Raw genomic sequence first — 25,802 nt, 5'->3', positions numbered from 1 at the left:
CAATGAGACAACAACTCTACCACTGCGCCACCATGCCATGCGTGGACTGATGTGTGTGTGTCTGTACGTGTCCAGGCTGTACGGCTCCTATGGGGACCTGCACATGGGGAATCTGGCGGAGGCCATGGTGGACTTCACGGGGGGTGTGAAGAGGGAGATCCGGCTGGACAACCCCCCTCCGGACCTGTGGAGGACCCTGAGGAGAGCCATCACCCTCGGATCCTTCCTGGGCTGCAGCACTGCCGTGGTAGTATGTCTGGGGAGGGGGAAGGCCAGGGGGAGGGGTAACTCCTGGATGAGGGGTGGAGTGGGGATTTGGGCAGGGGGGAGGGGGGGGAAGAGTCGGTGGGAGAGCTCTTTATGGAGAGCGGGTTCAGAATGGGAGGAGTGGAGGATGGGGGGGGAACGTCGGGGAAGGGGGGTCGGGGGGGGAGGAGGGGTGGGGGCGTCCGGGGGGGAATGCGGAGTATGTAGGTCAGGAGGAGTGAAGGCGGATGGGGACGGAGAGGGGAGGGGGTTGAGGCTGGGGTGTGGGGCGGTGTGGGGAGGAATTCAGGGGTGTTCTGACACCCCACCCTCAATCACTAATCACCAGGCTGTCTCGGTACTGCAAGATCCCACAAAACAGTGAACCCGATATTAGCCCAAAATTAGCTCAATAAACCAGTGATGGTAACCTGGTAACCGGGGTCGGTGAAAAGGCGTGGCGAACTGGCGCGGTTAACCCGGTAACCGGGGTGTGGGTTTTGGGGGGGTTGAACCGGTGACATTGTCCCAGTAACGAGGTGCAGTGACCCGGTAATTTTAACCGGTAACAGCAGGTGGTGAAGGGGTAATGTTAACCCGGTAACCGGCGGTAACAAGCCGGAGATACGAACCCAGTGACTAGGCCTGGTTGAAGCAGTGATATTAGCAGGGTAACCAGGGTTGGTGATCCAGTGACGGGGGTGGGGGGGGGGGGGGGGGGGGGAGGGGGGAGCCAACGGAGAAGACGCTCGGTGACTCTAATGCCTGTGTCGTTTCTTTCCCCCTCTCCCCTCCCCAGAGTGACGGGGAGCGGTGTTTGGACAGCGGGCTGGTGATGACGCACGCGTACTCCCTAACCGCAGCCGAGGAGGTGAGACCCCCCCCACGGAGCAGGGTGGGAGTTTGGAGCCAGTTGGGGGAGGGTGGATAGTGGGGTGAGGGAGAGGAAGCAGACCACAGTGTGGGGAGGGGGTGAGTGGGTGGTGGGGGGAGGTGGACAGGGGGCTGGAAGGGGGGAGTTGTTGGCTGAGTGATGTCCAGCGTTGAGGGGGGAGAAGGTCAGGACCTGTGGTGACCCAGAGCCGTGTCTCTCCCTCTCTCTCCCCCTGCACCAGGTGAAATGCCAGAACCAGCTGGAGGAGTTGGTGAGAGTGAGGAACCCCTGGGGCAATGATGTGGAGTGGAAGGGGCCCTGGAGCGACGGGTGAGTACCGCACACACGGTGCACACGTGTGGTCAGTGGCGACGGCACCATGGCACCGGCAACATGCAGTATACATGTATCATCATTGTGGACACGTGTGACCAGTGGGGATGTCACTGGAATCGGCAACACGCGGTGTGCATGTGTGACCAGTGGGTTGTACACGTGTGAGCAGTGGAGCCATCACAATGGCAACAGCAACACACAGTGCACACGCTTGAACAGTGGGGACGTCACCACGGCACCAACAACACGTCTTGCACATGTGGGGGCGATGGGGCAACATGCGTGTCCATAGTACAGATGCCATCAGAGGACAGGAGGCAGCGTGGTGGAGAGTCTGGTCTGTGTGACGGCCACATCCACTGTGCTCACTGTGGGGCTGGGTCTCTGAAATAAAGGCAGAGAGAGCTACCAGGTCAGGCAACGTCTGGGGAACGAGAGAGAAGTGAGACTAATTTCACAGGACGATGCTGCCTAACACAACGGGTAGAGCCGCTGTCTTGCAGCGACAGAGACCGCAGTCCCACTCCTACCACCAGCCACAGGTCTGCGTGGAGTTGGCACGTTCAGCCCCCTGCGTTTACTCCCGGTGCTCCGGCCCCCTCCCATGTCCCCATGTCCTATCGACTTGCAGGATCAGTGGGTTAATGGGTCACCAGGAATTGCGTGTGGGTGAGAGATAGAATCTGCGGGGAGGTGATAGGAACATGGGAAGAATAAAACGTCAGAATGAGGTTACTGTCAGTGAGGTGGTCGATGGTTGGCACAGATTCGATGGGCTGAAGGGCCTGTTACTGTGTTGTATCTCCCTATGACTGTCACATCTGAATCTAAATTCTCAACAGGGGGAAGGGATTCAAACCCATTACTGTTTTTAGTTTGATTGAAAGGAATGTGGTACCAGCCCCACTGCCCAGTTAATGCAGGGGCATTGGTGGTAGAGTCGCTGCCTCATAGCACCAGAGACCCAGGTTTGATCCTGACATCAGGTGCTGTCTGTGTGTGCAGTTTGCACATTCTCCCAGTGACCATGTGGGTTTCCTCTGGGTGCTCTGGTTTCCTCCCTCATCCCAAAGATGTGTGGGGTTGTGGGTTAATTGCCCCTCTGTAAATTTGCCCCCAGTGTGTAGGGAGTGGATGAGAAAGTGGGATAACATAGAACTAGTGTGCATGTGTGATTGATGGTCAGTGTGGACTTGGTGGGTCTAAGGGCCTGTTTCCATGCTGTATCTCTAAACTAAACCATTGAATAGAGCCAATGGAAACTGGCCCTTCGGCCCAACTTGCCTATGCTGACCAACATGATCGCACTGATCACACCTGCCTGCATTTGGCCCATATCCCTCTAAAACCTGTCCTACCCATGTACCTGTCTAATGTCTCTTAAATGTGTGATAGTAGGTTGTTGCATGTGGGAGGGGAATATGGTGCAGGAGGGGCTCTGAGCACTCACACTGTTTCTCTCTGTCTGTCTGTGTGTGTTTCCCCCCCCACAGGTCGGCAGAGTGGGGCAGGATCAGCCCCGACACCAGGCAGCGACTTCTCCAACAGCAGAACGACGGGGAGTTTTGGTACGGAAACTCTGCCACGACCTTCTTTGGGACCCTCCTTCCCAGGGTCATGGGTCACGGGACTCAGCCCTCTTCCGCACTCACCAAGAACTGGGGGCATCGCATGCAACGCACCTCCCACCAGTGCCCTCTTGGTGGTGTGTGCAGTCACCCCATTACAGGAAGGGTGTGGAGGCTTTGGAAAGGGTGCAGAGGAGGTTTACCAGAATGATGCCTGGATTAGGTTTAGGTTTTGTTTTGTTATGTCATACGTAACAAGGTACAGTGAAAAGCTTTGGTTTGGATAGCATGCAAAACAAAGGTAACGCTATACATAAATACAATCAAGTCAAATTCAAGTACAACAGATAGAGCAAAGGAGAAGAATATAGTTCTCAACATTGTAGCGCACCAGTTCCAGAGACGTCCAATGCCCACAATGGGGTCGAGGTGAATCAGACTCTACCCTAGCTTGTGGAAGGACCGTTCAGAAGTTTGATAACAGAGGGGAAGAAGTCTGGTGTTCTTGAGTCTCATGGTGCACACTTTCAAGCTTCTGTACCATCTGCCAGACGGGTGCAGGAAGAAGAGGGAATGACCGAGGTGGACAAGTCTTTGATTATGTCGGCTGCTTTCCTGAGGCAGCGTGAAGTGTAGATGGAGTCAGTTGTGTGGAGTCTGGTCTGTGTGATGGACATCCACAACTCTGCAATTTCTTGTGGTCTTGGTCGGAGCTGTTCCCAGACCAAGCTGTGATGGGTTGGGGTGGGGGAGGAACACGGAGGTACAGAGCGAGGGCGATTCCCCTCGGGGTCAGAGGCCGTGTGTGGAAGTGACCCTTCCTCTCTCCCTGCACAGGATGTCACTGCAAGACTTCAGGGAGAATTTCTCACAGCTGGTGATCTGCAGCTTGACTCCCGACTTCCTGCAGGATTGCGGCACCCACCGCTGGGCCCTGTCCACTCACCACGGCTCCTGGGTGCGGGGCTACAGCGCCGGGGGACCCCTGCACAACAATGGTGGGTTGGGGGTCCCGTCACCCACCTTCCCTCATCCCCCGCCCCACCCCTCCTCTCCCCCACTTTCTCTTCCCCTTCCGCCCACCTTATCGCCCTCCCTACCCGCGTCTCTCCCCTTCACACCCTCCCCATCTCTCTCCATTCATCCCCTCCCCTAACCCGTCACCCACCTTTTCTCACTCCATCTCTCCCCTCCCCTCTCTACCTCCCCCCACCTTCTCCCCTGGTACATCCCTCCCCTCCATCTCCCCACCATTCCCCAACCCTCCCCACATCCCTTTGCCCGTCCCTCCCCTCTACTCTCCCCATCCCACCCCTCTACTCTCTTCCCCTCCCCTCCTCATATCACCTAGCCTCTCCCCACCGCCCCTGTCCCTGTTCCTTTCCCTGCCCTTCCCACTTCCGCTTATCTCCCTTCCCTGATGGTGGAGGGAGGGAGGGAGGGAGAGGCGGAGGGAGGGAGAGGCGGAGGGAGGGAGGGAGTGGCGGAGGGAGGGAGTGCAGTAACGCCACAGGAAGCACCGTGGTGCGAGGAACAGTGTTGCGACGGCTGCGTTGCTGCGTTGGGGTTGGGTAGACGGGGAGCAGTGGAGGTGGAGCAGTGCGGGGGGAGCGATGCAGGAGTGGTGCAGGGAATGGTGCATGGAGAGGTGCGGGCAGCAGTAAGCAGCGTTGCAACCTCTTGCCTCACTTGTGGTGCAGACAACTACTGCAGCAACCCACAGTACTGCGTGACGCTGGGGGAGGAGGACATGGAGCCCGACTCCGGCACCAGCTGCTTCCTGCTCAGCCTGCTGCAGAAACCGCAGGCACAGCGACGCAACATCAACTGCAGGCTGCAAATCGCATGTCACCTCTTCCAGGTGAGCGGGACCGCAGGGGGGGGGGGGGGGATGGTGAGGGGGACCTTGGTGGGGGGGGGGGGGATGTGATGAGGGGTAACGGAACTAGAGCCAGGGGCGAGGGGGTGGATGTTGGGGGTGGGGAAGGGGGAGGGTGTGTCGAGACTGGGGGGGTGTAATGAGAGGCAGTAAAAGGAACGGGTGGGGGGGGGGGGGAGGGAAGAGCCCATCGGGATTATATTGAATAAAGTATCAATCAATCAAAGGTACGATGACAGCATTTACAAGGCACTTGGACAGGTTTATGGATAGAGAAGAGGGATGTGGGCAGAAGCGGGCAGAGATACTGGCTCCAGCACCGACTCACCATCTCCTCTTCTCCCCACAGGTGCCCCCCACGGTGAGTACATCTCCCCCTCCCTCACTCGCAGTCATGGACGGAGTGTGTCCATGGTTAATGCTGCACTGTTGGCCTTTATAACACGAGGAATCGAATATAGCTAGCAAAGAGGTCTTTCTGCAGTTGTACAGAGCCCGAGTGAGACCACACCTGGAGTATTGTGTGTAGTTTTGGTCCCCTAATTTGAAGAAGGACATTCTTGCTATTGAGGGAGTGCAGCGTAGGTTTACAAGGTTAATTCCCGGGATGGCGCGACTGTCATATGCTGAGAGAATTGAACAGTTGGGCTTGTACACTCTGGAGTTTAGGAGGATGAGAGGTTATCTCATTGAAACATATAAGATTGTTAAGGGTTTGGACACACTAGAGGTAGGAAACATGTGCCCGATGTTGGGGGAGTCCAGAACCAGGGGCCACAGTTTAAGAATAAGGAGTAAGCCATTTAGAATGGAGACGAGGAAACACTTTTTCTCACAGAGAGCGGTGAGTCTGGAATTCTCTGCCTCAGAGGGCGGTGAAGGCAGGTTCTCTGGATGCTTTCAAGAGAGAGCTAGATAGGGCTCTTAAAAATAGCGGAGTCAGGGGTATGGGGAGAAGGCAGGAACGGGGGTACTGATTGGGGATGATCAGCCATGATCACATTGAATGGCGGTGCTGGCTCGAAAGGCCAAATGGCCTATTCCTGCACCTATTGTCTATTGCACTCAACCTACTGGAGTACTAATTAACCAACACCCCCAGATAATGCTGCACCCGATGTACTGGAGTTGAGCAATAGCCCCGGTCCGTGAGTGGATTATTTCCGGTCAGTTCATGTCTGCCTTCCATCAGCCTGGTGTTCAGGCACTCCTTTACAGAGATGCGCTGACACACACCACACCCTCTCAGGCACAAACCCATCCACACTCACTGTGATTGGAGAATTCTTGGTCAGTGATGTTAGAATGTGTTTGTATTAACAAGTTTAGTTTAGTTTATTGTCACGTGTACCGAAGTAGTGAAAAGCTTTTGTTGCGTGCTATCCTGTCAGCGGAAAGACTATACATGATTACAGTCGAGCCGTCCACAGTGTACAGATACACGATAAAGGGAATAATATTTAGTGCTATGTAAAGTCCGATTAAAGATAGTCCAAGGGTCTCCAAACATGTAGATGGTAGCTAATTTTGGTAGGATGGTTCAGTTGCCTGATAACAGCTGGGAATAAACTGTCACTGAATCTGGAGGTGTGCGTTTTCACACTTCTGTGCCTCTTGCCTGATGGGAGAGGGGCGAAGAGGGAGTGACTGAGATGAGACTAGTCCTTAATTATGCTGCTGGCCTTGCCGATGGTCGATGATTCAGCTGGTTTAAGGGTGAATAACTCCACAGAGCCCAGGGGGATGTATCTCAGGCTGCTATAGTATTGCATTATTGCTTCTTTGGGACAAAGGTCAAAGGTATTTTATTGGTCACATTCACATACACCCAGGTGTAGTGAAGTGAAATGCTTTTTGCCATTTTGCAGCACACAAAAAAAGAATACAGACATAATACCAATGAGAGTCTTAAAACACATAGAACATCCCCCCACAATTGGCTCACACCATGAGGGAAGGCACAAAGTCCAGTCTCCAACCCCAGTTCACCCATAGTCGGGCCTATTGAGGCCTCCACAGTTGCCTCTACGGAGGCCCGATGTTCCTGGCTGTTCTCGCCGGGTGATGTAGCTCCAGCGTCGGGAGAGTCCTCTCAGCGGCCTGGGAACCCTGGTACTGGAGGCCGCGGCTTCAGAAGCCGACAAGGCCGCGCCGGTTGGAGCTCCACAACTGGTGATCTCATCTAGAGATCCCAGGCTCCCGATGTTGTCCAGGGTCACCGCCCGCAGCTGGTCGCTCCACAGTCCCGCAGCTCCGCGATGTTGTTCCCAGCGGTCTCAGCTCACCGGAGCTCCAGCGAGGCGACCCGGGCAAGGCATCGCCCGCTCCACGATAGCGCTCCAGCACTGTGCCGCCGCCGAAGCCAAGGTTCTGGGCGGTTCTCGACAGGAAACGCCGCTCCAGGCCCGCTGGTAGGCCGCGAGGACGGGTCGAAGCTGCAGCCCGGAGAAAAGCTGCCTCTCCGACCAGGTAGGGACCCTGAAAGGTAGTTTCCCCCTTTCCCACTCCCCACATAAAAAAGTCTAGACCTCCAAACAAAACACTTAACTAACTAAAATAAAAAATAAAAAGATGAAGAGACAGACAGCTGCTGGCTGGGCAGCCGTGCACAGGACAGCGCCCCCAAGACTTTGATTATGTTAGCTGCTTTCCCGAGAGAGAGAGAGTGAAAGAGAGAGAGAGAGAAAGTGAGAGAGTGACAGAGAGAGAGAGAGAGAGAGAGAGGGAGGTATTGAGAGGATTGGGAGAGTGAGGGGAAGCGGGGTGGAGGGTAAGGGAGGGAGAGAGAGTGAGACTGTGTTACACACACTGCCGGTGCAGACAGAGTCCTGTAGGCTGTGGGTCTTCTCTCAGACGGTCTCCCTCACACCGGCCCTCCCTCAGATGGCCTGTACTCACCCCTGACCCCCAGAAGACCTGTATTCACCCCTGACCTCCCTGGGCTCCAGGTGAAGGTACTAAACCAGAAACTGGCCTGTACGAGCTTCGGTGAGCGTTTCCTGGTGAGCCGGGGCCTGGTTTACCGCAACACCCGGGAGGTGAGCTACACCTACCAGCTGGGACCCGGCACCTACCTGATGGTGCCCAGCACCTTCCAGCCCAACCAGGCCGGAGACTTCATCCTCCGCACCTACATCCAGAGGAGCCGCCACCACAGGTAGGAGTCCCTCAGCCCGGGGACACCCCCTCCACACTATGTACGGTCTCCACCAGCATTTACCGTCTGTCATCTCTCTTCCCCCACCTATTCCCTTTCCCCCCTTACCCTTTTCTCTCTGTCTCCCTCCATTGGGTAAGTCTCTCTCTCTCAATATCTCAATCTTTTCCTCACTTTTCCTCACACTCTCTCATTTTCTCTTTCCCTCTTTCCCTCTCCCCTCATCCTCTCTCTCCCACTCTCCCCTCCAACTCATTGTCTGTCCTGTCTGCTCTAACACTCTTCATTTCACCCCCACCATCCTCTCACCCGCTCCCGTTTCCTTTCCCCCTTATCCCTCCCTCTCTCCGTCTCCTCCCTCACTCACCTCCCTCTATCCCTCCCTCCCTCCCCCTTCTCTGTCCCCTCCCTCACTCTCCCCCTCCCCCTGCTGTCTCTCTCTCCCTCCATCCATCATCGGTCCTGGTGGGGTTGGGCTGAGTTGGAGAAGGGGGTGGGAGGGATGGGGGAGCAGTGGGGATTGGGGCAGAGGGGAGGGGTGGATGAGTGGTGGAGGGTGATGGAGTGAGGGGTGGGCTGGATGGGGGGGGGGAGCAGTGGAGGGATGGGGAAGGGGAGAGGGGGCTGGGGGTGGAGGGGAGAGTGGGAGGGGAGGCATGTGAGAGGTGGTACTGAGCAAGAGGCCAGGTTTAACGGGCCAGACCTGACCCTCTCCCCTGTCCCTGTGTTTCTGTCCCCTCTCCCCGTGTCTCTACCCCAGCTCCACTTCATCGCTGAGTCGCCAGGAGTACAGTGCGTGGGAGCAGACGTTCGACAAGTACGCCCAGGTGAGGCTGCGCCCGTCTCCGGTGGGTTGGGGTGGAGGGATTCACCTGAACCGGGGTGTACCCGGCCGGGCACCGAGTGGGGGCAAGGGGCTCCGTTACTCACCCCCAGACCCAACACCGTTTAATTTAGTTTAGTTTATTGTCGCGTGTATTTTGTTGCGTGCTGACCAGTCAGCGGAAAGACTATACATGATTACAATCAAGCCATCCACAGTGTACAGATACAGGATAAGGGAATAATGTTTCATGCAAGATAAAGTCCAGTGCAGTCCGATTAGAGATAGTCCGAGAGTCTCCAATGCGATAAATTGTAGGTTAGGATTTGTGTCTCTTTCTATTACAGGTTAGAGATACAGCATGGATACAGTCCCTTTGGCCCACCGGGTCCGTGCCGACCAGTGGTCACCCCGTATAATAGCACTATCCTATGCACTAGGGACAACAGGTGCAGGAGGCCATTTGGCCCTTCGAGTCAGCACCGCCATTTAATGTGATCATGGCTGATCATCCCCAATCAGTACTCCATTCCTGCCTGCTCCCCATATCCCCTGACACCGCTATTTTTAAGAGCCCTATCTAGCTCTTTCTTGAAAGCATCCAGAGAACTGGCCTCCACCGCCCTCTGAGGCAGAGAATTCCACAGACTCACAACTCTTTGTGAGAAAAAGTGTTTCCTCGTCTCCGTTCTAAATGGCTTACTCCTTATTCTTAAACTGTGGCCCCTGGTTCTGGACTCCGCCAACATTGGGAACATGTTTCCTGCCTCTAGCTTCTCCAAACCCATAACAATTTTATATGTTTCAATGAGATACCCTCTCATCCTTCTAAACTCCAGAGTGTACAAGCCCAGCTGCTGAATTCTCTCAGCATATGACAGTCCCGCCATCCCGGGAATTAACCTTGTAAACGTACGCTGCACTCCCTCAATAGCAAGAATGTCCTTCCTCAAATTGGGGGACCAAAACTGCACACAATACTCCAGGTGTGGTCTCACTAGGGCTCTGTACAACTACAGAAGGACCTCTTTGCTCCTATATTCGACTACTCTTGTTATAAAGGACAACATGCCATTCGCTTTCTTCACTGCCTGCTGTACCTGCATGCTGAATTTCATAGTGTTCAAGAAGGAACTGCAGGTGCTGGAAGATTGAAGGTACACAAAAATGCTGGAGAAACTCAGCGGGTGCAGCAGCATCTATTGAGCGAAGGAAATGGGCGACGTTTCGGGCCGAAACCCTTCTTCAGTCTTTCCTTCGCTCCATAGATGCTGCTGCACCCGCTGAGTTTCTCCAGCATTTTTGTGTACCTGCTGAATTTCATAGACTGATGTACAAGGACCCCCCAGATCCCGTTGTACTTCTCCATTATCCAACTTGACGGCATTTAGATAGTAATATGCCTTCCTGTTTTTGCTACCAAAGTGGATAACCTCACATTTATCCGCATTAAACTACATGATACAACTACATTAAACTACCATGTGCCCTAATTTTGCCCACTATTCTCCTATCAAATGCTTTCTGAAAGTCCAGGTACACTACATCCACTGGCTCTCCCTTGTCCATTTTCCTAGTTACATCCTCAAAAAAATTTCAGAAGATTAGTCAAGCATGATTTCACCTTCGTAAAGCCATGCTGACTCGTACCGATCCTGTTACTGCTATCCAAATGTGTGGCTATTTCATCTTTTAATAATTGACTCCAGCATCTTCCCCACTACCGATGTCAGGCTAACTGGTCTATAATTCCCTGTTTTCTCTCTCCCGCCTTTCTTAAAAAGTGGGATAACATTAGCTACCCTCCAATCCACAGGAACTGATCCTGAATCTATAGAATATTAGAAAATTATCACCAATGCGTCCATGATTTCTAGAGCCACTTCCTTAAGCACCCTGGGATGCAGACCATCAGGCCCTGGGGATTTATCAGCCGTCAGTACCATCAGTCTGTCCAACACCATTTCCTGCCTAATGTGTTTTTCCTTCAGTTCCTCCATCACCCCAGATCCTCTGGCCACTACTATATCAGGAAGATTGATTGTGTCCTCCTTAGTGAAGACGGATCCAAAGTACCTGTTCAACATCTGTCATTTCCTTGTTCCCCATAATAAATTCACCTTTTTCAGTCTTCAAGGGTCCAACTTTGGTCTTAACTAATTTTTTCCTCTTCACATACCTAAAGAAGCTTTTACTATCCTCCTTTATATTCTTGGCTAACTTACCTTTGTACCTCATCTTTTCTCCCCGTATTGTCTTTTTGCTTATCTTCTGTTGTTCTTTAAACATTACCCAATCCTCTTGCTTCCCACTCATCTTTGCTACATTGTACTTCTCTGCTTTAATTTTTATACTGACCCTAATGTCCCTTGTCAGCCATGGTCGCCCCTTACTCCCCTTGGAATCTTTCTTCCTCCTAGGAATAAACTGATCCTGCACCTTCTGTATTATTCCTAGAAATACCTGTCATTTTTGTTCCACTGTCATCCCTGCTAGTGTATCTTTCCAGTCAACTTTGGCCAGCTCCTCCCTCATGGCCCCATAGCCCCCTTTATTCAACTGCAACACTGACACCTCCGATCTAACCGTTTCCCTCTCCAATTGTAGATTAAACCTGACCATGTTATGGTCACTACCTCCTAATGGCTCATTAACCTCGAAGTCCTTTATCAAATCCGGTTCATTACATAACACTAAATCCAGAATTGCCTTCTCCCTGGTAAGCTCCAATACAAGCTGCTCTAAGAATCCATCACGAAGGCACAATTCAAAGTCCCTTTCTTGGGGTCCAGTACCAACCTGATTTTCCCAGTCTACCTGCATGTTGAAATCTCCCATAACAACCACAGCATTACCTTTACTACATGCCAATTTTATCTCCTGATTCAACTTGCGCCCTATGTCCAGGCTACTGTTTGGGGGCCTGTAGATTAGCCTAATTAGGGTCTTTTTACCCATACAATTCCTTAGTTCTATCCATACTGACTCCACATCTCCTGTTTCAATGTCACCCCTTGCAAGGGACTGAATTTAATTCCTCACCAACAGAGCAACTCCACCCCCTCTGCCCACCTGTCCGTTTTTCGATAGGACGTATACCCTTGAATATTCAGTTCCCAGCCCTGGCCCTCTTGCAGCCATGTCTCTAATTCCCACCATACTTGCCAGTTTCTAACTGAGCCTCAAGCTCGCCCACTTTATGACCTCCGTATTCACTTCCCCCCTCGCACTGCTCGCAATTGGCCCTGACCTAACTCTGTTGTCCCTTCTCGAGCTTTTCCTCCCATTAATTCGAGAATATTTTGTAATTTTTCCTGTAGTCACTTCCCCTTCAACTCCATCTTTATATTCCCAATTTGTCAATCCTGCAAACCTGCCTGCCAGAATGTCGGTCCCCCTCAAATTAAGGTGTAACCCGTCCCTTTTGTACAGGCCACCCCTACCCCAGAAGAGATCCCAGTGGTCTGTAAATCTAAATCCTTGCTCCCTGCTCCAGCCCCTCAGCCACACATTCAGATCCCCTATCTCCCTGTTCCTGTCCTCACTAGCACAAGGTACTGGAAGCAATCCAGAGATAACCACCCTAGAAGTCCGGCCTCTCAGTCTTATTCCCAACTCTCTGAACTCATGTTGGAGAACCTCCTTCTTCTTCCCGATGTCGTTTGTGCCCACGTGCACAACTACTGCCAGCTGTTCACCTTCTCTCTCGAGGATGTTCTGAATTCGGCTTGTGACATCCTGAACCCTGGCACCAGGGAGGCAACAGACCATCCTCGCATCTCGTCTGCCGCCACAGAATCTCCTGTCCGCTCATCGGACAATGAAGTCACCCACCACTAGGGCTCTGCCTGATGTCGGTCTCGCCGGTCGAGTCCCATCTCTAGGATTGGAGCCATCGACGTGTCCGCCGCTCGGACTGGAAACAACATCTCCTAAGAGGGCGTACCTGTTTTCATTCGTCACAGCCACCTGGGTCTTCTGCACTCCACGATTTCCACCCTTTCTCTCCATCACACCTTGGTTCATCCCGTATCCTCGGCATGACAACCTCACTGTAGGACAATTTACAATTTACTGAAGCCAATTAATCTACCAAACCTGTATGTCTTTGGAGTGTCTGTCTGTGGCGTTGCGAGGCAGCAACTCTACCGCTGCGCCACTGTGCCCCCCCTAACATTTTGGCTCGGGATCTATCTTCAGACTGATTGTGGGGAAGGGGAAGCTGGAAGGATTGAACAGCTGCGAATTGTGAAGCCAGTGAAAGGAATGTAGGGGGAGGGAGGAGGGAGAGGAGATTTGGTCAGGGTCTGATTTCTAAAGTGGGAATGTTGGAAATCCGGAGTGGGATGGGGTATTCTGAGGGAGGGGGGTGGTGTTTGGAGGATCTCCTCGCGCTCACCCCCTCCTCCTTGGCTCTGTGCAGCTTCCAGAGCCCAGGTGGCTGCCCCCTCAGCACAGCCAGCATGAAGAGAGGAGACCCCTCACCCCCAACCCCATGTCTCCCACCGACGTGCAGGTAGGACGCCCTCTCCCCAGCACAACGGGAGTCATTGGGTAGGTGGGCCTCAGTGTTTGGTGGAGGAGGGAGGGGAGGGGGTGGGTGATGGGGATGGGTCCGGGGTGAGAATTTGGGGGGATGGCTGTGGCGATCATGGGTCGGAGGAGGGGGAGGATCAGGGGGAGGGGAGGTTGATGTGAAAGGTGGGAAGGGGGAGGTGGCAAGAGGGGGCTGGGAGAACAGGTGGTTTGGGGGGGACGGGATGGAGAGATCGGGTTGGAGGAAGGGGAGGGGAGTGTAGATGGAGTCGATGGTGGGGAGTGATAGCCCGTGTGATGGACTGAGCTACATCCACAACTCTGCAGTGGTCTTGGGCAGAGCTGTTCCTAAACCAAGCTGTGATGCAACCTGACAGTCTGCTTTCTGCGGTGCCTCTAGAAGTTTGTGAGAGTCACTGGAGACGGGCTGAATTTCCTCAGTCTACTCGAGAAGTAGAGGTGGTGGTGTGGCTTATTGGCTTTTGCTTCAATGTGGCTGGTCCATCCTCCCCCCCCCCTCCCCCTACCCACCCCCCAGCCCTCTACCCCTCCCCTATCCACCCCCTCCCCTCTACCCCCCCTCCCCCTCCCTCTGCCCCCCCCTCCCTCTACCCCCCCCCCCCCCTCTACCCCCCCCCCTCTACCCCCCCTCCCCTCTACCCTTCCCCCTCTACCCCTCCCCTCCCTCTACCCCTCCCCCTACCCCCCTCCCCCTACCCCCCCTCCCTCTACTCTACCCCCCCTCCTCTCCCCCCCCCCCTCCCTCTACCCCTCCCCCTCCCTCTCTACCCCCTCCCCCTCCCTCTTCCCCCCCCTCCCTCTACCCCCCCCCCCCTCTCCCTCTACCCCCTCCCCCTCCCTCTACCCCCCCTCCCTCTAACCCCCTCCCCCTCCCTCTACTACCCCCCCCCTCTACCCCTCCCCCTCCCTCTACCCCCCCCTCCCTCTACCCCTCCCCCTCCCTCTACCCCCCCCTCCCTCTACCCCTCCCCCCTCCCTCTACCCCTCCCCCTCCCTCCTCTACCCCCCCCCCCCTCTACCCCCCCCCTCCCTCTACAATCTTCTACCCCTCCCCCCTCCCTCTACCCCCCCCCCCCTCCCTCTACCCCCCCCCTCCCCCTCCCCTCTAAACCCCCCCCCCTACCCCCCCTCCCCTCTACCCCTCCCCCTCCCTCTACCCCCCCCCCCTCCGCTTCCCACTGACCATCACCTGGCAAAATCTGAACAAACATCTGCTTCCCTTCCAGATGTGGCATTCGTGGGGGCTACAGAACAGCAGCACAGAGGGCATTCCTCTACCCACCTCACCCACATCCCCGCCGCCGACACAGGGTATGTGGGTGAGGTGGGCAGAGGAATGCACTCTGTCCACCTCACTTGGCACTTGGTCCCAGGGGAAGGGAGAGGTTGTGACACGCTGTACCCCTCCTCCCCTCCCAGTCCCGGGATAAGCATGTGATTCAGTGTTATTTACGTGTGTCGTTTACCTTGACCCTCAGAGTGCGGAACTGTATGCTGCTGGGTTACAGAGAGTTATGAACGAAGTCTTCCTGTGCGGTGAGCGACGGAGGGAATCTGTACCTGACACTGTACTGAACCCCCCCGTCACTGAACCCCCGTCACTTTGAACCCCCCGTCACTGAACCCCCCCGTCACTGAACCCCCCGTCACTGAACCCCCCGTCACTGAACCCCCCCGTCACTGAACCCCCGTCACTGTACCCCCCGTCACTGTACCCCCCCCCCCCGTCACTGTACCCCCCGTCACTGTACCCCCCCCCCCCGTCACTGTACCCCCCCGTCACTGTACCCCCCCCCACTGTACCCCCCCCCCCCCCGTCACTGTACCCCCCCCCCCCCCCCCCCTCACTGTACCCCCCCCCCGTCACTGAACCCCCGTCACTGTACCCCCCCCCCGTCACTGTACCCCCCCGTCACTGTACCCCCCCGTCACTGTACCCCCCCCCCGTCACTGTACCCCCGTCACTGAACCCCCCCACTGTACCCCCCGTCACTGTACCCCCCGTCACTGTACCCCCCCCACTGTCACTGTACCCCCCGTCACTGTACCCCCCCCCGTCACTGTACCCCGCCCCCCCGTCACTGTACCCCCCGTCACTGTACCCCCCCCCGTCACTGTACCCCCCGTCACTGTACCCCCCGTCACTGTACCCCCCCGTCACTGTACCCCCCCCCGTCACTGAACCCCCCCCCGTCACTGTACCCCCCGTCACTGTACCCCCCCCGTCACTGTACTCCCCCGTCACTGTACTCCCCCGTCACTGTACCCCCCGTCACTGTACCCCCCGTCACTGTACCCCCCGTCACTGTACCCCCCGTCACTGAACCCCCCCCTGTCACTGTACCCCCCCCGTCACTGAACCCCCCCGTCACTGAACCCCCCGTCACTGAACCCCCCGTCACTGAACCCCCCGTCACTGAACCCCCCCCCGTCACTGTCACTGTACCCCCCCGTCACTGTACCCCCCCCCCGTCACTGTACCCCCGCCCTCCCCCCGTCACTCACTGTACCCCCCCCCCCCCCGTCACTGTACCCCCCCCCGTCACTGTACCCCCCCGTCACTGTACCCCCCCGTCACTGTACCCCCCCCCCCCCCCCCGTCACTGTACGGCCAACCCCCTCCCCCCGGGGCTCTGATCTGCTGTCTCTCCGGCCACAGGTGACCAGACTCCAGATGGTGTCTCCTGGATCACTGCCGCTCCTTGCTGATGCATCTGTCTGTATCCTTTGACTGCTGGGTGATGGTGGGTGGGGGTCGGGTTGGCCACGGGAGCAGGACCCCGAAGGGAAGGGGGCTACGGGAGTGGAGGATGGGGTTGGGACCCGAGGAGATGGGGTGGTGGGAAACGGGGGGTGGGGGGGGGGGGCAGGTTGATGTATGGACGGAGATAGGAAACACAGCAATTGTTGGCCCAATATCTGAGGAAGGATGTGCTGGTTCTGGAGAGGGTGCAGAGGAGGTTTATGAGAATGATCCCAGGCATGAGTGGGTGAACATATGATGAGCGTTTGATAGTACTGGGTCTGTACTCGCTGGAGTATAGAAGAACGAGGGGAGGGGCAACTCATTGAAGCTTACCGAATAGTGAAAAGCCTGGATAGAGTGTGTTCTGGATGTGTAGAGGATGTTTCCACTGGTGGGAGAGTCTAGGACCAGAGGGCACAGCCTCAGAATTAAAGGCTGAGGATGAATTTCTTTCCTTAGAGGGTGGTGAATCTGCGGAATTTATTGGCTCAGAAGGCTGTGAAGGCCAAGTCAATTGATATTTTTAAGGCAGAGATAGATAGATTCTTGATTTGTATGTGTGTCAGGGGTTACGGAGAGAAGGCAGGAGAATGGGGTTAGGAGGGAGAGATGCATCAGCCATGAATGAATGGCGGAGTAGACTATTCTGCTCCTATCACTTGTGAACGGGGGGGGGGGGGGGGGGGGGGAAAATGGGACTGGGGGAAGGATGAGACGGGGGGAACTGGACAGAGGGGGGTTGGGTCAGGGGGGAACGGGACAGAAGGGGATGGGTCAGAAGGGGTTGGGTCGGGAGGAATGGGGACATAGGGGGGGATGGGTTGGGGGGGGGGGGGGGGGGGGGGGGTCTCCCTTGGCGTGGACCACACATGCGCCACACTGATCCGGGCCCCTCCGTTCATCCCGTTCCAGGAAGGATGTGGAGAGGGTGCAGAGGAGGTTTACCAGAACGATGCCTGGATTTGAGCATTTCAGCTACAGGGAGAGGTTGGGCTGACTTGGATTGTTTTCTCTGGAGCGGGGGAGATTGAGGGGAGACCTGATAGAAGTATATACAATTATATGAGGCATTGACTGGGAAGACAGTCAGAACCTTTTCACCTTGAAATGTCCAACACTGGAGGGCATAACTTTAAAGTGACGGGGCACAGTTTAAAGGAGATGTGCAGAGCAGGTTTTTTTTTACACATAGGGTGGTGGGGCTGGAACACGCTGCCAGGGATGGTGGAGGATGCAGATACGATAGTGACGTTTAAGAGGCATTAGATGGACACATGGATTTGCAAGGAATGGAAGGATATGGATCACGTGCAGGCAGAGGAGATTAGCGTGCAGGAAGGAACTGCAGATGCTGGTTTACATCAAAGACGCAAGACCCTGGGCAGAGAGTACGGGGGCGGGGGGGTGGAGGGGACCTCACCGAGACGGGGACTACATGGTCCATGTGTTGAGGCTTAACCTGCAGCCACAGTTCGACGGTGCAGCGAGACTCAACAAACGTGAATTCAGGCGCCTCTGGAAGAAGCTGGAGTCACTGAAGGTAGGGATGTTGCCGGGACCGGGAGGAGACTGGGGGCGTGATTCCCAGTGGGGAAGAACACGGCGCAGTGGGGCAACGGGTAGGACCGCTATCTCACAGTGTCAGAGATCTGGGTTTGATCCTGATTCCGGGTGCTGGCTGCATGGAGTTTGCACGTTCTCCCTTGTGGTTTCTCCGGGTGCTCCGGTTTTCTCCCACACTCCAAAGACCTACAGGTTTGTAGGTGAAATGGCCTCTAAATTGCCCCTAAAGTGTAAGATAGTGCTAGTGTACGGGGTGATCACTGGTCGGCATGGATTCAGTGGGCGTAGGGCCTGTTTCCATGCTGTATCTCTAAAGCCTAAAGTCATCTCTAAATTCTAAAGTATGGGAGATCCCACAGGTGGCGAATCTTGGTCAATCCCTTACCCCTGATTTCACTGCCATTTCCTCATATCCCCAAAAACGTTTTTCACAGCTGAGGCTAGAAAGGGGTCCACGTGTTGATATTCAGAGAGTTGATCAGTTTGCTAATGGTTAAAATTGAAGATTTTTTTAAATGCTGAATGTGGATCTTTAACATTCCAACTTGGAGATTTGCAGCATTTCTTAAACTCGGTGAAATGTCACAGGAAGTTGCAGTTAAACACGTGGCTTCAAGGTGGGACATGTGGCAACTATTTGTGTGCTGGTCGCGGGAGAATCTCTGGAACTGGTGCGCTACAATGCTGATCTCTATTCTGCACTCTATCTTCCCCTTTGCTCTACCTATTGGACTTGAGTTTGGCTTGATTGTATTTATGTACAGGATATCTGATCGGTTTGGAGCATGCAAAACAATGCTGTTTTCCGGTAGAAACAAGGACAAGGAACTGGACAAATAGGGATGAGTGGGTTAACATACGATGAACGTCTGAAGGCGCTGGATCTGTACTCGCTGGAGTTTAGAAGGATGAGGGGGGAGGGACCTCATTGAAGATTCCCAAATAATGTAAAGCCTGGATAGAGTTGGTGTGGAGAGGGTGTTTCCACTAGTGGGAGAGTCTAGGACTAGAGGGCGCAGCCCCAGAATTAACAGACTCGCCTTTAGAAAGGAGATGCGGAGGAATCTTAGTCAAAGGCTGCTGAATCTGGGGAATTCATTGCCACCAAAGGCTGTGGAGACAACTCATTTGGGTATTTTTAAGACAGAGATGAATAGATTCTTGATTAGTAGGGGTATTGGATTATGGGGAGAAGGAAGGAGAATGGGGTTGAGAGGGAACGATAGACCAGCCATGATTGAATGGCAGAGTAGACTTGATGGGCCAAAAGGCCTAATTCTGCTGCAACAACTTATGAACTGCAGATACTAGTTTACAAAAGAAGACACAAAGTGCTGGAGTAACACAGCCAGCAATTGCGGAGGGAATGGACAGACGATGTTTTGGGTTGGGACACCTCTTCAGACTGATCTGGGTCAATTTCCCTCCACAGATGCTTCCTGACCCGCTGAGTTCCTCCAGAACTTTGTGTTTTGCTCGATTCAGGCACCTGCAATTTCTTGGATAAGTGACGTTTTCGGTCAGGGCCCATCTGGATACTGATTGTAGGAAGGAAGGTGGTGGGGGGGTTGGATAAAAGCTTCTCTCCTTCCCCTCCCTTCCACTCACATTGCTTCCTCTGGTTTCACAATTCGCAACTCCTCCCACCCTCCCTACTGTGTGAGTGTAATGGGGCTGGGCCCTGCCTCTCCGCTGCGTTTCAGGAGCTCTTCCAGAAGAGAGATGTGGATGGCTTGGGCCTGCTGGATGTGACTGACCTCCTCGCCTGCCTCCGTGACGTGGGTGAGTGGGGTCTTGTGCCCTGGGGTGGGGGGCTCCAACAGTCTCCGGTCAGGGGGGGGTTGTTGAGGCGGTCTTCTTTCAGCTGGGCAGGGGTTTTAGACTTTAGAGATGCAGCAGGGAAACAGGCCCTTCGGCCCACCAAGTCCGTGGTGACCAGTGATCCCCGCAAACCGTCTCTAGTACTGTGTGGCAGCGACTCTACTGCTGTGCCTCTGTGAGTTTGAGATGAACAATTTGCTTTATTCCAGGTTAAAAACCCTTTGGGGAGGTGAGGGTGGTGGTGGGGGTGGAATCGCAGAGAAACAGTTACGTAGAACAGCATAGTTCAACACAGGAACAGGCCCTTCAGCCCACAATGTCTGTGCCAAACATGATACTAATTTAAATTAATCTCCTCTGCTGCACATGATCTATATCCCTCCATTCCCTGCACTTCATTGTGCCGTTCCAAAAGCCTCTTAAATGTCACTATCGTATCTGCCCCCACCACCACCCCTGGCAATGTGTTCCAAGCCCCCATCTGCCCCACACATCTCCTTTAAACTTTGCCCCTCTCACCTAATAGCTACGCCCTCTGGTCTTTGACATTTCCATCCGGTGGAAACGTTCTGATTGTCTACCTTATCTATGCCTCTCATAATTTTATATTTCTATCAAGTCTCCCCTCAACCTCTGGGATTCCAGAGAAATTCCAATTCAAGTTTAGCCAACCTCTCCCTGTTACTGAAACCCTCAGAATAAACCTCCGCTGCACCCTCTCCCAAATCTCCACACAAATGTTACATAACCAAAGTCCTATAGAGCTGCATCATGACTCCCTGACACTTATATTCAATATCCCTAGCAATGAAAGCAAGCATAACATACGCCTCCTTTACCACCCTATCTACTTGTGCTTCCACCTAGTGAGCTATGAACTTGGGTGATTCTTTGTTGACATCGCCTTGCTGGAAAGGGTGCAGAGAAGATTTAGTTCAAGTTCAAGTTTACATTTATTGTTACTGCACCAATTGAGGGATTTACGAGGATGTTGCCAGGATTTGAGGGCCTGAGCAAACGGGAGAGGTTGGGCAGGTTGGGAGTTTATTCCTTAGAGAGCAGGAGGCTGAGGGTGATCTTACAGAGGTGTATAAGATCATGACGGGAATAGAGAGGGTCTTTTACCCAGGGCAGGGAAATCAAGAACCAGAGGACATGGGTTTAAGGTGAGAGAGGAAAGATTTAATAGGAAGCCGGGGGACAACCATTGGCCTCAGAGGGCGGTGGGTATATGGAATGAATTACCTTAGGGAATTAAGGCAGGTACTATAGCAATATTTAAAAGACATTTGGACAGGTACATGGACAGGAAAGGTCCAGGTATATAGGCCAGACATGGGCAGGTGGGAGTAGTGTAGATGGGGCATGTTGGTCAGCGTGGACTAGGTGGGCTGAAGGGCCTGTTTCTGTGTTGTTTGACTTTATGGTGGGACTCACTAATGCAGTGCTCTTTCCCTCTCCTCTCCCTTTCTTTCCCTCTCTCCCCCTTTACTACTCCCCCTCCCCTTTCTCTCCCCCCCCCCCCCCCTCTCCCCCCCCCACCCCCTCCTCCTCCCCCCCTCTCCTCACCCCTTCTCTCCTCACCCCTCTCTATCTCCCCCACTCTCTATCTCCCCCCCTCTCTATCTCCCCCTCTCCCTCCCCAGGTTACCCGGTTGGTGGTGAAGCCCAGAAGCTGTTGTCCCTGAGGTACGGTGACGTGAGGGGGATGGTGAGCCTGGACAGCTTCATCCTCTGCTTCCTCCGCATGGAGTCCGCTACCAGTGAGTATCAGCCTGCATCATGAGACGGGGACCTGGCCAGACCGCTCAGCCCTTCGCCCTCTGCCGGTCCACAGACACAGACCTGTACAGCACAGAATCACGCCCTACGGCCCACCAAGTCCGTGTCCAACGATGCTAAGTTAAACTAATCTCCTCTGAAGATAGACACAAAATGCTGGAGTTACTCAGCGGGTCAGGCAGCATCTCAGGAGGGAAGGAATAGGTGACGTTTCACATTGAGACCCTTCTTCAGACTGAGAGTCCAGAGTGAAATCTGACCCATTCCTTCTCTCCAGAGATGGTATCTGACCTGCTGAGTTACTTCGGGATTTTGTGTCTATCTTCGGTGTAAACCAGCATCTGCAGTCCCTTCCTGCACACTAATCTCCTCTGCCTGCACGTGATCCATATCCTTCCATTCCTTGCAAATCCATGTGTTTATCTAAATGCTTCTTAAACGTCACTATCGTATCTGCATCCTCCACCATCCCTGGCAGCGTGTTCCAGTCACCACCACCCTATGTGTAAAGACATTTCCACACTGGGGAAAAGGTTCTGACTGACTCCCCAATCTATGCCTCTCATAATATTACGTACCTCTATCAGTTTTCCCCACAACCGCAGGCATTCCAGAGAAAATGATCCATTTATGCAACGTCTGTCTCATGGTTGATACCCTCCAATTAAATCTAATAATGAAGATTAAACCTCACCAACCACATTGTCCCATTCCCCGCTGCCTGACCATTATGTTGGAAAGGATGCAGTAGCGATTCACCAGGAAGTTACCTGAGCTTGTGGGCTTGAGTTGTAGGGAGGGTTTGGATGGGCTGGACATTTTTCTTTGGAGCGAGGGAGGCTGAGGGGTAATCTTATTGAGGTGTACAATATCATAAGGGGCGTGGATAAAGTGAACACTCACAGTCTTAGTGGAGGTTTCAAAGACTAGAAGGCACAGTCTTAAGGTGAGAGTGGAGAGATTTAATAGGGACCTCGGGGGCAACTTTTCACTCAGAGGATAGTCTGTATCTGGAACAAGCTGCCAGAGGAAGCTGAAGAAGCAGATACAATTATGACTTTTGAAAGACATTTGGACGGATAGGAAGGGTTCAGAGGGATATGGGTCAAATGCAGGCAGAAGGGACTAGCCCAGTAAGGGCATGGATAAGGTGGGCCGAAGGGCCTGTTTCTGCACTGTACGGTTCTGTAACCTGATGAGTATCCCCAACATCCTCCGAGTTTATTTCACTTGCTGATTTTACCCGGTTTTGATTTCTGGAGAACATAATCACTGTGTTTGCTTTTTGCAGAGATGTTCACCCAGTTAAGTCGAGGCAGGGCCGGACTCCATCTAAATGCAGCAGAGGTGAGGGTGAATCTTGGACCTCTCCACCCCCTCCGCTCCAAAGCAGGCTGTCAATCCCACATCCCTCTGGATCATAGATCCCCCTGGACCCCAAATCCCTCTTGATCCCACATCCTTCTGGATCCAAGATCCTCAGATTCCCTGGATCCCAGATCCCTCGAGCCAGATGTCCATGGATCCCACATACCTCTGGATCCTAGATCTTCCTGGACCCCAGACCGCTCTGGATCCCACATCCCTCTGGTTCAAAGATCATCAGATCCCCTGGATCCCAGATCCCTATAGAACTAAATACCCCTGGATCCCCTGTGAATCCCAGGATCCTAGATCCCTCTGGATTCCAAATCTCACTGAATCCTAGATCCCTCTGGATTCCAAATCTCACTGAATCCCAGACCCCTGGCCCAGATCCCTGTGGAGCTGGTAGGAGGAGGGTGTCTATGTTCAGGGATGGAGTTGGGGGTGGAGGGCCAGGGTGGTGGCGAGTGTGAAGGTTCCTGAGGGCAGTGGTCGGTGGGCACTCCTGCTCCGGGTTCCTGAAGCCCAGGGCAGGAAGTGGATGACCGTGGTGGGTCCAGGACCCTCAACTCAGAGTGGGGGTGAGGGTTCCCTCCTCCCCCCCCCCCCCCCCCCCCCCCCCCCCCCCTGGTGTCTGGCCCTATTTTGTCCCCGCTGGTGTCTGGCCCTATCTTGTCCCCCAGTCCCCGCTGTTGTCCAGCCCTATCTTGTCCCCCAGTCCCCGCTAGTGTCTGCCGTAACCCGTCCCCCAGTTTCCCCTCCAGTGTCCACTTCAGTAACCCCGTGTGTCCTCTCCCTGCAGTGGATGCTCCTCACCACCTACTTCTGACGATTGGAGGAGCTGTGTCATGTCAGAGTCGGGCACGGAGACGCCGTTCATGGGAAGCGATCGGCCAGATCAGAGCATGGGGTCGTGCGCGATTCCTCTGCCCTCCCGGTGACCCCCACCCCCGGTGACTCCTCTCCTGGTGACCACTAACCAAGTGCCCCCTCCCCCGTGGCCCCTTCCCGGTGACCACTGCCCCACTGCCCCAGTGCCCCATGACCCTCTCCTGGTGACCCCTCCCCTGGTGCCCAGTGCCCCATGAACCTCTCCTGGTGACCCCTCCCCTGGTGACCAGTGCCCCATGAACCTCTCCTGGTGACCCCTCCCCTGGTGACCAGTGCCCCATGAAAACTCTCCTGGTGACCCCTCCCCTGGTGACCAGTGCCCCATGAACCTCTCCTGGTGACCCCCCCCCCTGGTGACCAGTGCCCCAGTGCCCCATGACCCTCTCCTGGTGACCCCTCCCCTCGTGACCACTGCCCTAGTGCCCCCTCCCCCGTGGCCCCTCCCCTGGTGACCCCTCCCCGACCGACCCCTCCAGCAGTGACCCCCCACTCGCAGTGACCCCTCCCCTGAGACACTGGCCAGCCCCGTCCCACAACCCAGTTTGCAATGACACTTTTGATTTCACACGGTGAAAGAATAAATCTAACTTTTATATTACTCACTCACCTTTGACCTATGAAATAATCTGAATTTCATCTCTTTTTGATAAAAAAAAAGATTAAACCATGTGGCTGTGTATTATGTCGTGTTTATCAATTTGCGTTTGCATCAATGATTTGGATGAGAATGAACTAGGCGCGATTAAGTTTGCAGATGACACTAAAGTGAATGGTTGTCAAATATTACAGCAGGATCTTGATCAGATGGGCAAGTGGGTTGAGGAATAATTAATGGGGTTTAATGCAGATAAGTGCGAGATGTTGCACAGATCAGATTGCACACCATCGACTCCATCTACATTTCACAATGCCTAGAGAAAGCAGCTAACATAATCAAAGACTTGTCCCACCTCGGTCATTCATCTTCCCCCTGCTTCCGCCCAGCTGAAGGTACAGAAGCTTGAAAGCACACGCCATCCGACTCGGGAACAACTTCTTCTCATCGTTTATCAGGCTTCTGAACGGTCCTTCCATAAGCTAGGGTACTGTCCGATTCACCTCTACCCCATTGTGGACATTGGACTTTGTCTCTGGAACTGATGCACTACAATGCCAAGAACAATATTCTGCACTCTGTATCTTCCCCTTTGCTCTACCGATTGTACTTGAGTTTCACTTGATTGTATTTATGTATAGTATTGTCTAATCTGATTGGATTGCATGCAAAACAAAGTGTTTCATTGTACCTCGGTACCTGTGACAATAATAAACCCAACCTCAATTTTGGGAAGTCGAGCCATGGCAGAACCCTGAGGAGTGTTGTAGAGCAGAAGGATCCAGGAACATGAAAGTGATGTCGCAGGTAGATGGAGTGGTGAAGAAGTATTTTGCATCAGTCATTGTATTGGGTATCGAAGTTGAGATGTTATGTTGTAGTTATACAAGATATTGGTGAAACTACATTTGGAGTATTGTGTTCAGCTTACCCTGCTATCGGAAAGATGCTATTAAGTTGGAAAGAGTGCAGAGACGATTTTGTTGCCAGGACTAGAGGGTCTTGGCTATAGAGGGATTGCACGTAAGGTCACTGGGTCATAGGGCTTGACCCACGGAGCCACTCAATCCATCTGGAGGACATCGCAGCTTCCGGTACATGTTGTTAATACACGAAACGCCTACTTTCCTACCTGTTAAAAAACGCCAAAATAGTGAATCTTTGTGCTGTAAAAAATTGTGGAAATCGGGGTAAGTGTGAGAGACATGTACCCAACTTCAGAATTCCAACAGTGAAGCGAAATGAAGGTAAAGAGAAGCGAGAGCTGAAGGGATAACAGCAGCTAAAGTGCTTGGCGAACATTGGCTGTGCAGATATTGAAATTGGAAATATTGGGAATTATCGCATTTGCTCATTGCATTTCATCAACAGTAAGGCATTATTTGTGTTTTTTCTTGATTCCTTTGGTATCTAAAAAGTCTCAGAAGTGTTAAATCTGGCTGTAAATTTTGCTTCAGAGACGTTTTCTTTTTGTATGTAAAAACCCACTTGAAAACCATGGCCGATTAAAACATTTTACAGCCAGATTTATCACTTCTGAGCAAACGGCCAATGTTCGCCAAGCACTTTGGCCGTTGTTGTCCCTTCAGCTCTCGGTTC

At 53.7% G+C, this 25,802-nt stretch overlaps 1 protein-coding gene across 1 annotated transcript in view; it reads left to right on the top strand.

Annotated features, from left to right (window-relative positions):
* Positions 1-23,745, top strand: part of LOC129697512 (calpain-1 catalytic subunit-like) — a 30,207-nt gene extending 6,462 nt beyond the window's left edge. The window contains 18 exon segments of the mRNA XM_055636146.1: positions 76-250; positions 1,046-1,117; positions 1,362-1,450; positions 2,950-3,024; positions 3,862-4,022; positions 4,725-4,885; positions 5,253-5,264; positions 7,852-8,060; positions 8,821-8,887; positions 13,307-13,399; positions 14,919-14,976; positions 16,100-16,120; positions 16,123-16,160; positions 17,658-17,726; positions 19,453-19,531; positions 21,217-21,333; positions 22,644-22,699; positions 23,520-23,745. Of these exon segments, the coding sequence (XP_055492121.1) occupies positions 76-250; positions 1,046-1,117; positions 1,362-1,450; positions 2,950-3,024; positions 3,862-4,022; positions 4,725-4,885; positions 5,253-5,264; positions 7,852-8,060; positions 8,821-8,887; positions 13,307-13,399; positions 14,919-14,976; positions 16,100-16,120; positions 16,123-16,160; positions 17,658-17,726; positions 19,453-19,531; positions 21,217-21,333; positions 22,644-22,699; positions 23,520-23,546 (1,579 nt within the window). The 3' untranslated portion in view covers positions 23,547-23,745.
* Positions 23,746-25,802: the final 2,057 nt, after the last annotated feature.

This window comes from Leucoraja erinacea, chromosome 5 (genome assembly GCF_028641065.1).
Source record: "Leucoraja erinacea ecotype New England chromosome 5, Leri_hhj_1, whole genome shotgun sequence".
NCBI classification, from domain to species: Eukaryota; Metazoa; Chordata; class Chondrichthyes; order Rajiformes; family Rajidae; genus Leucoraja; species Leucoraja erinaceus.
Note: the sequence above shows the minus strand (reverse complement) of the source record. Positions and strands in the feature narration are given on the sequence as shown.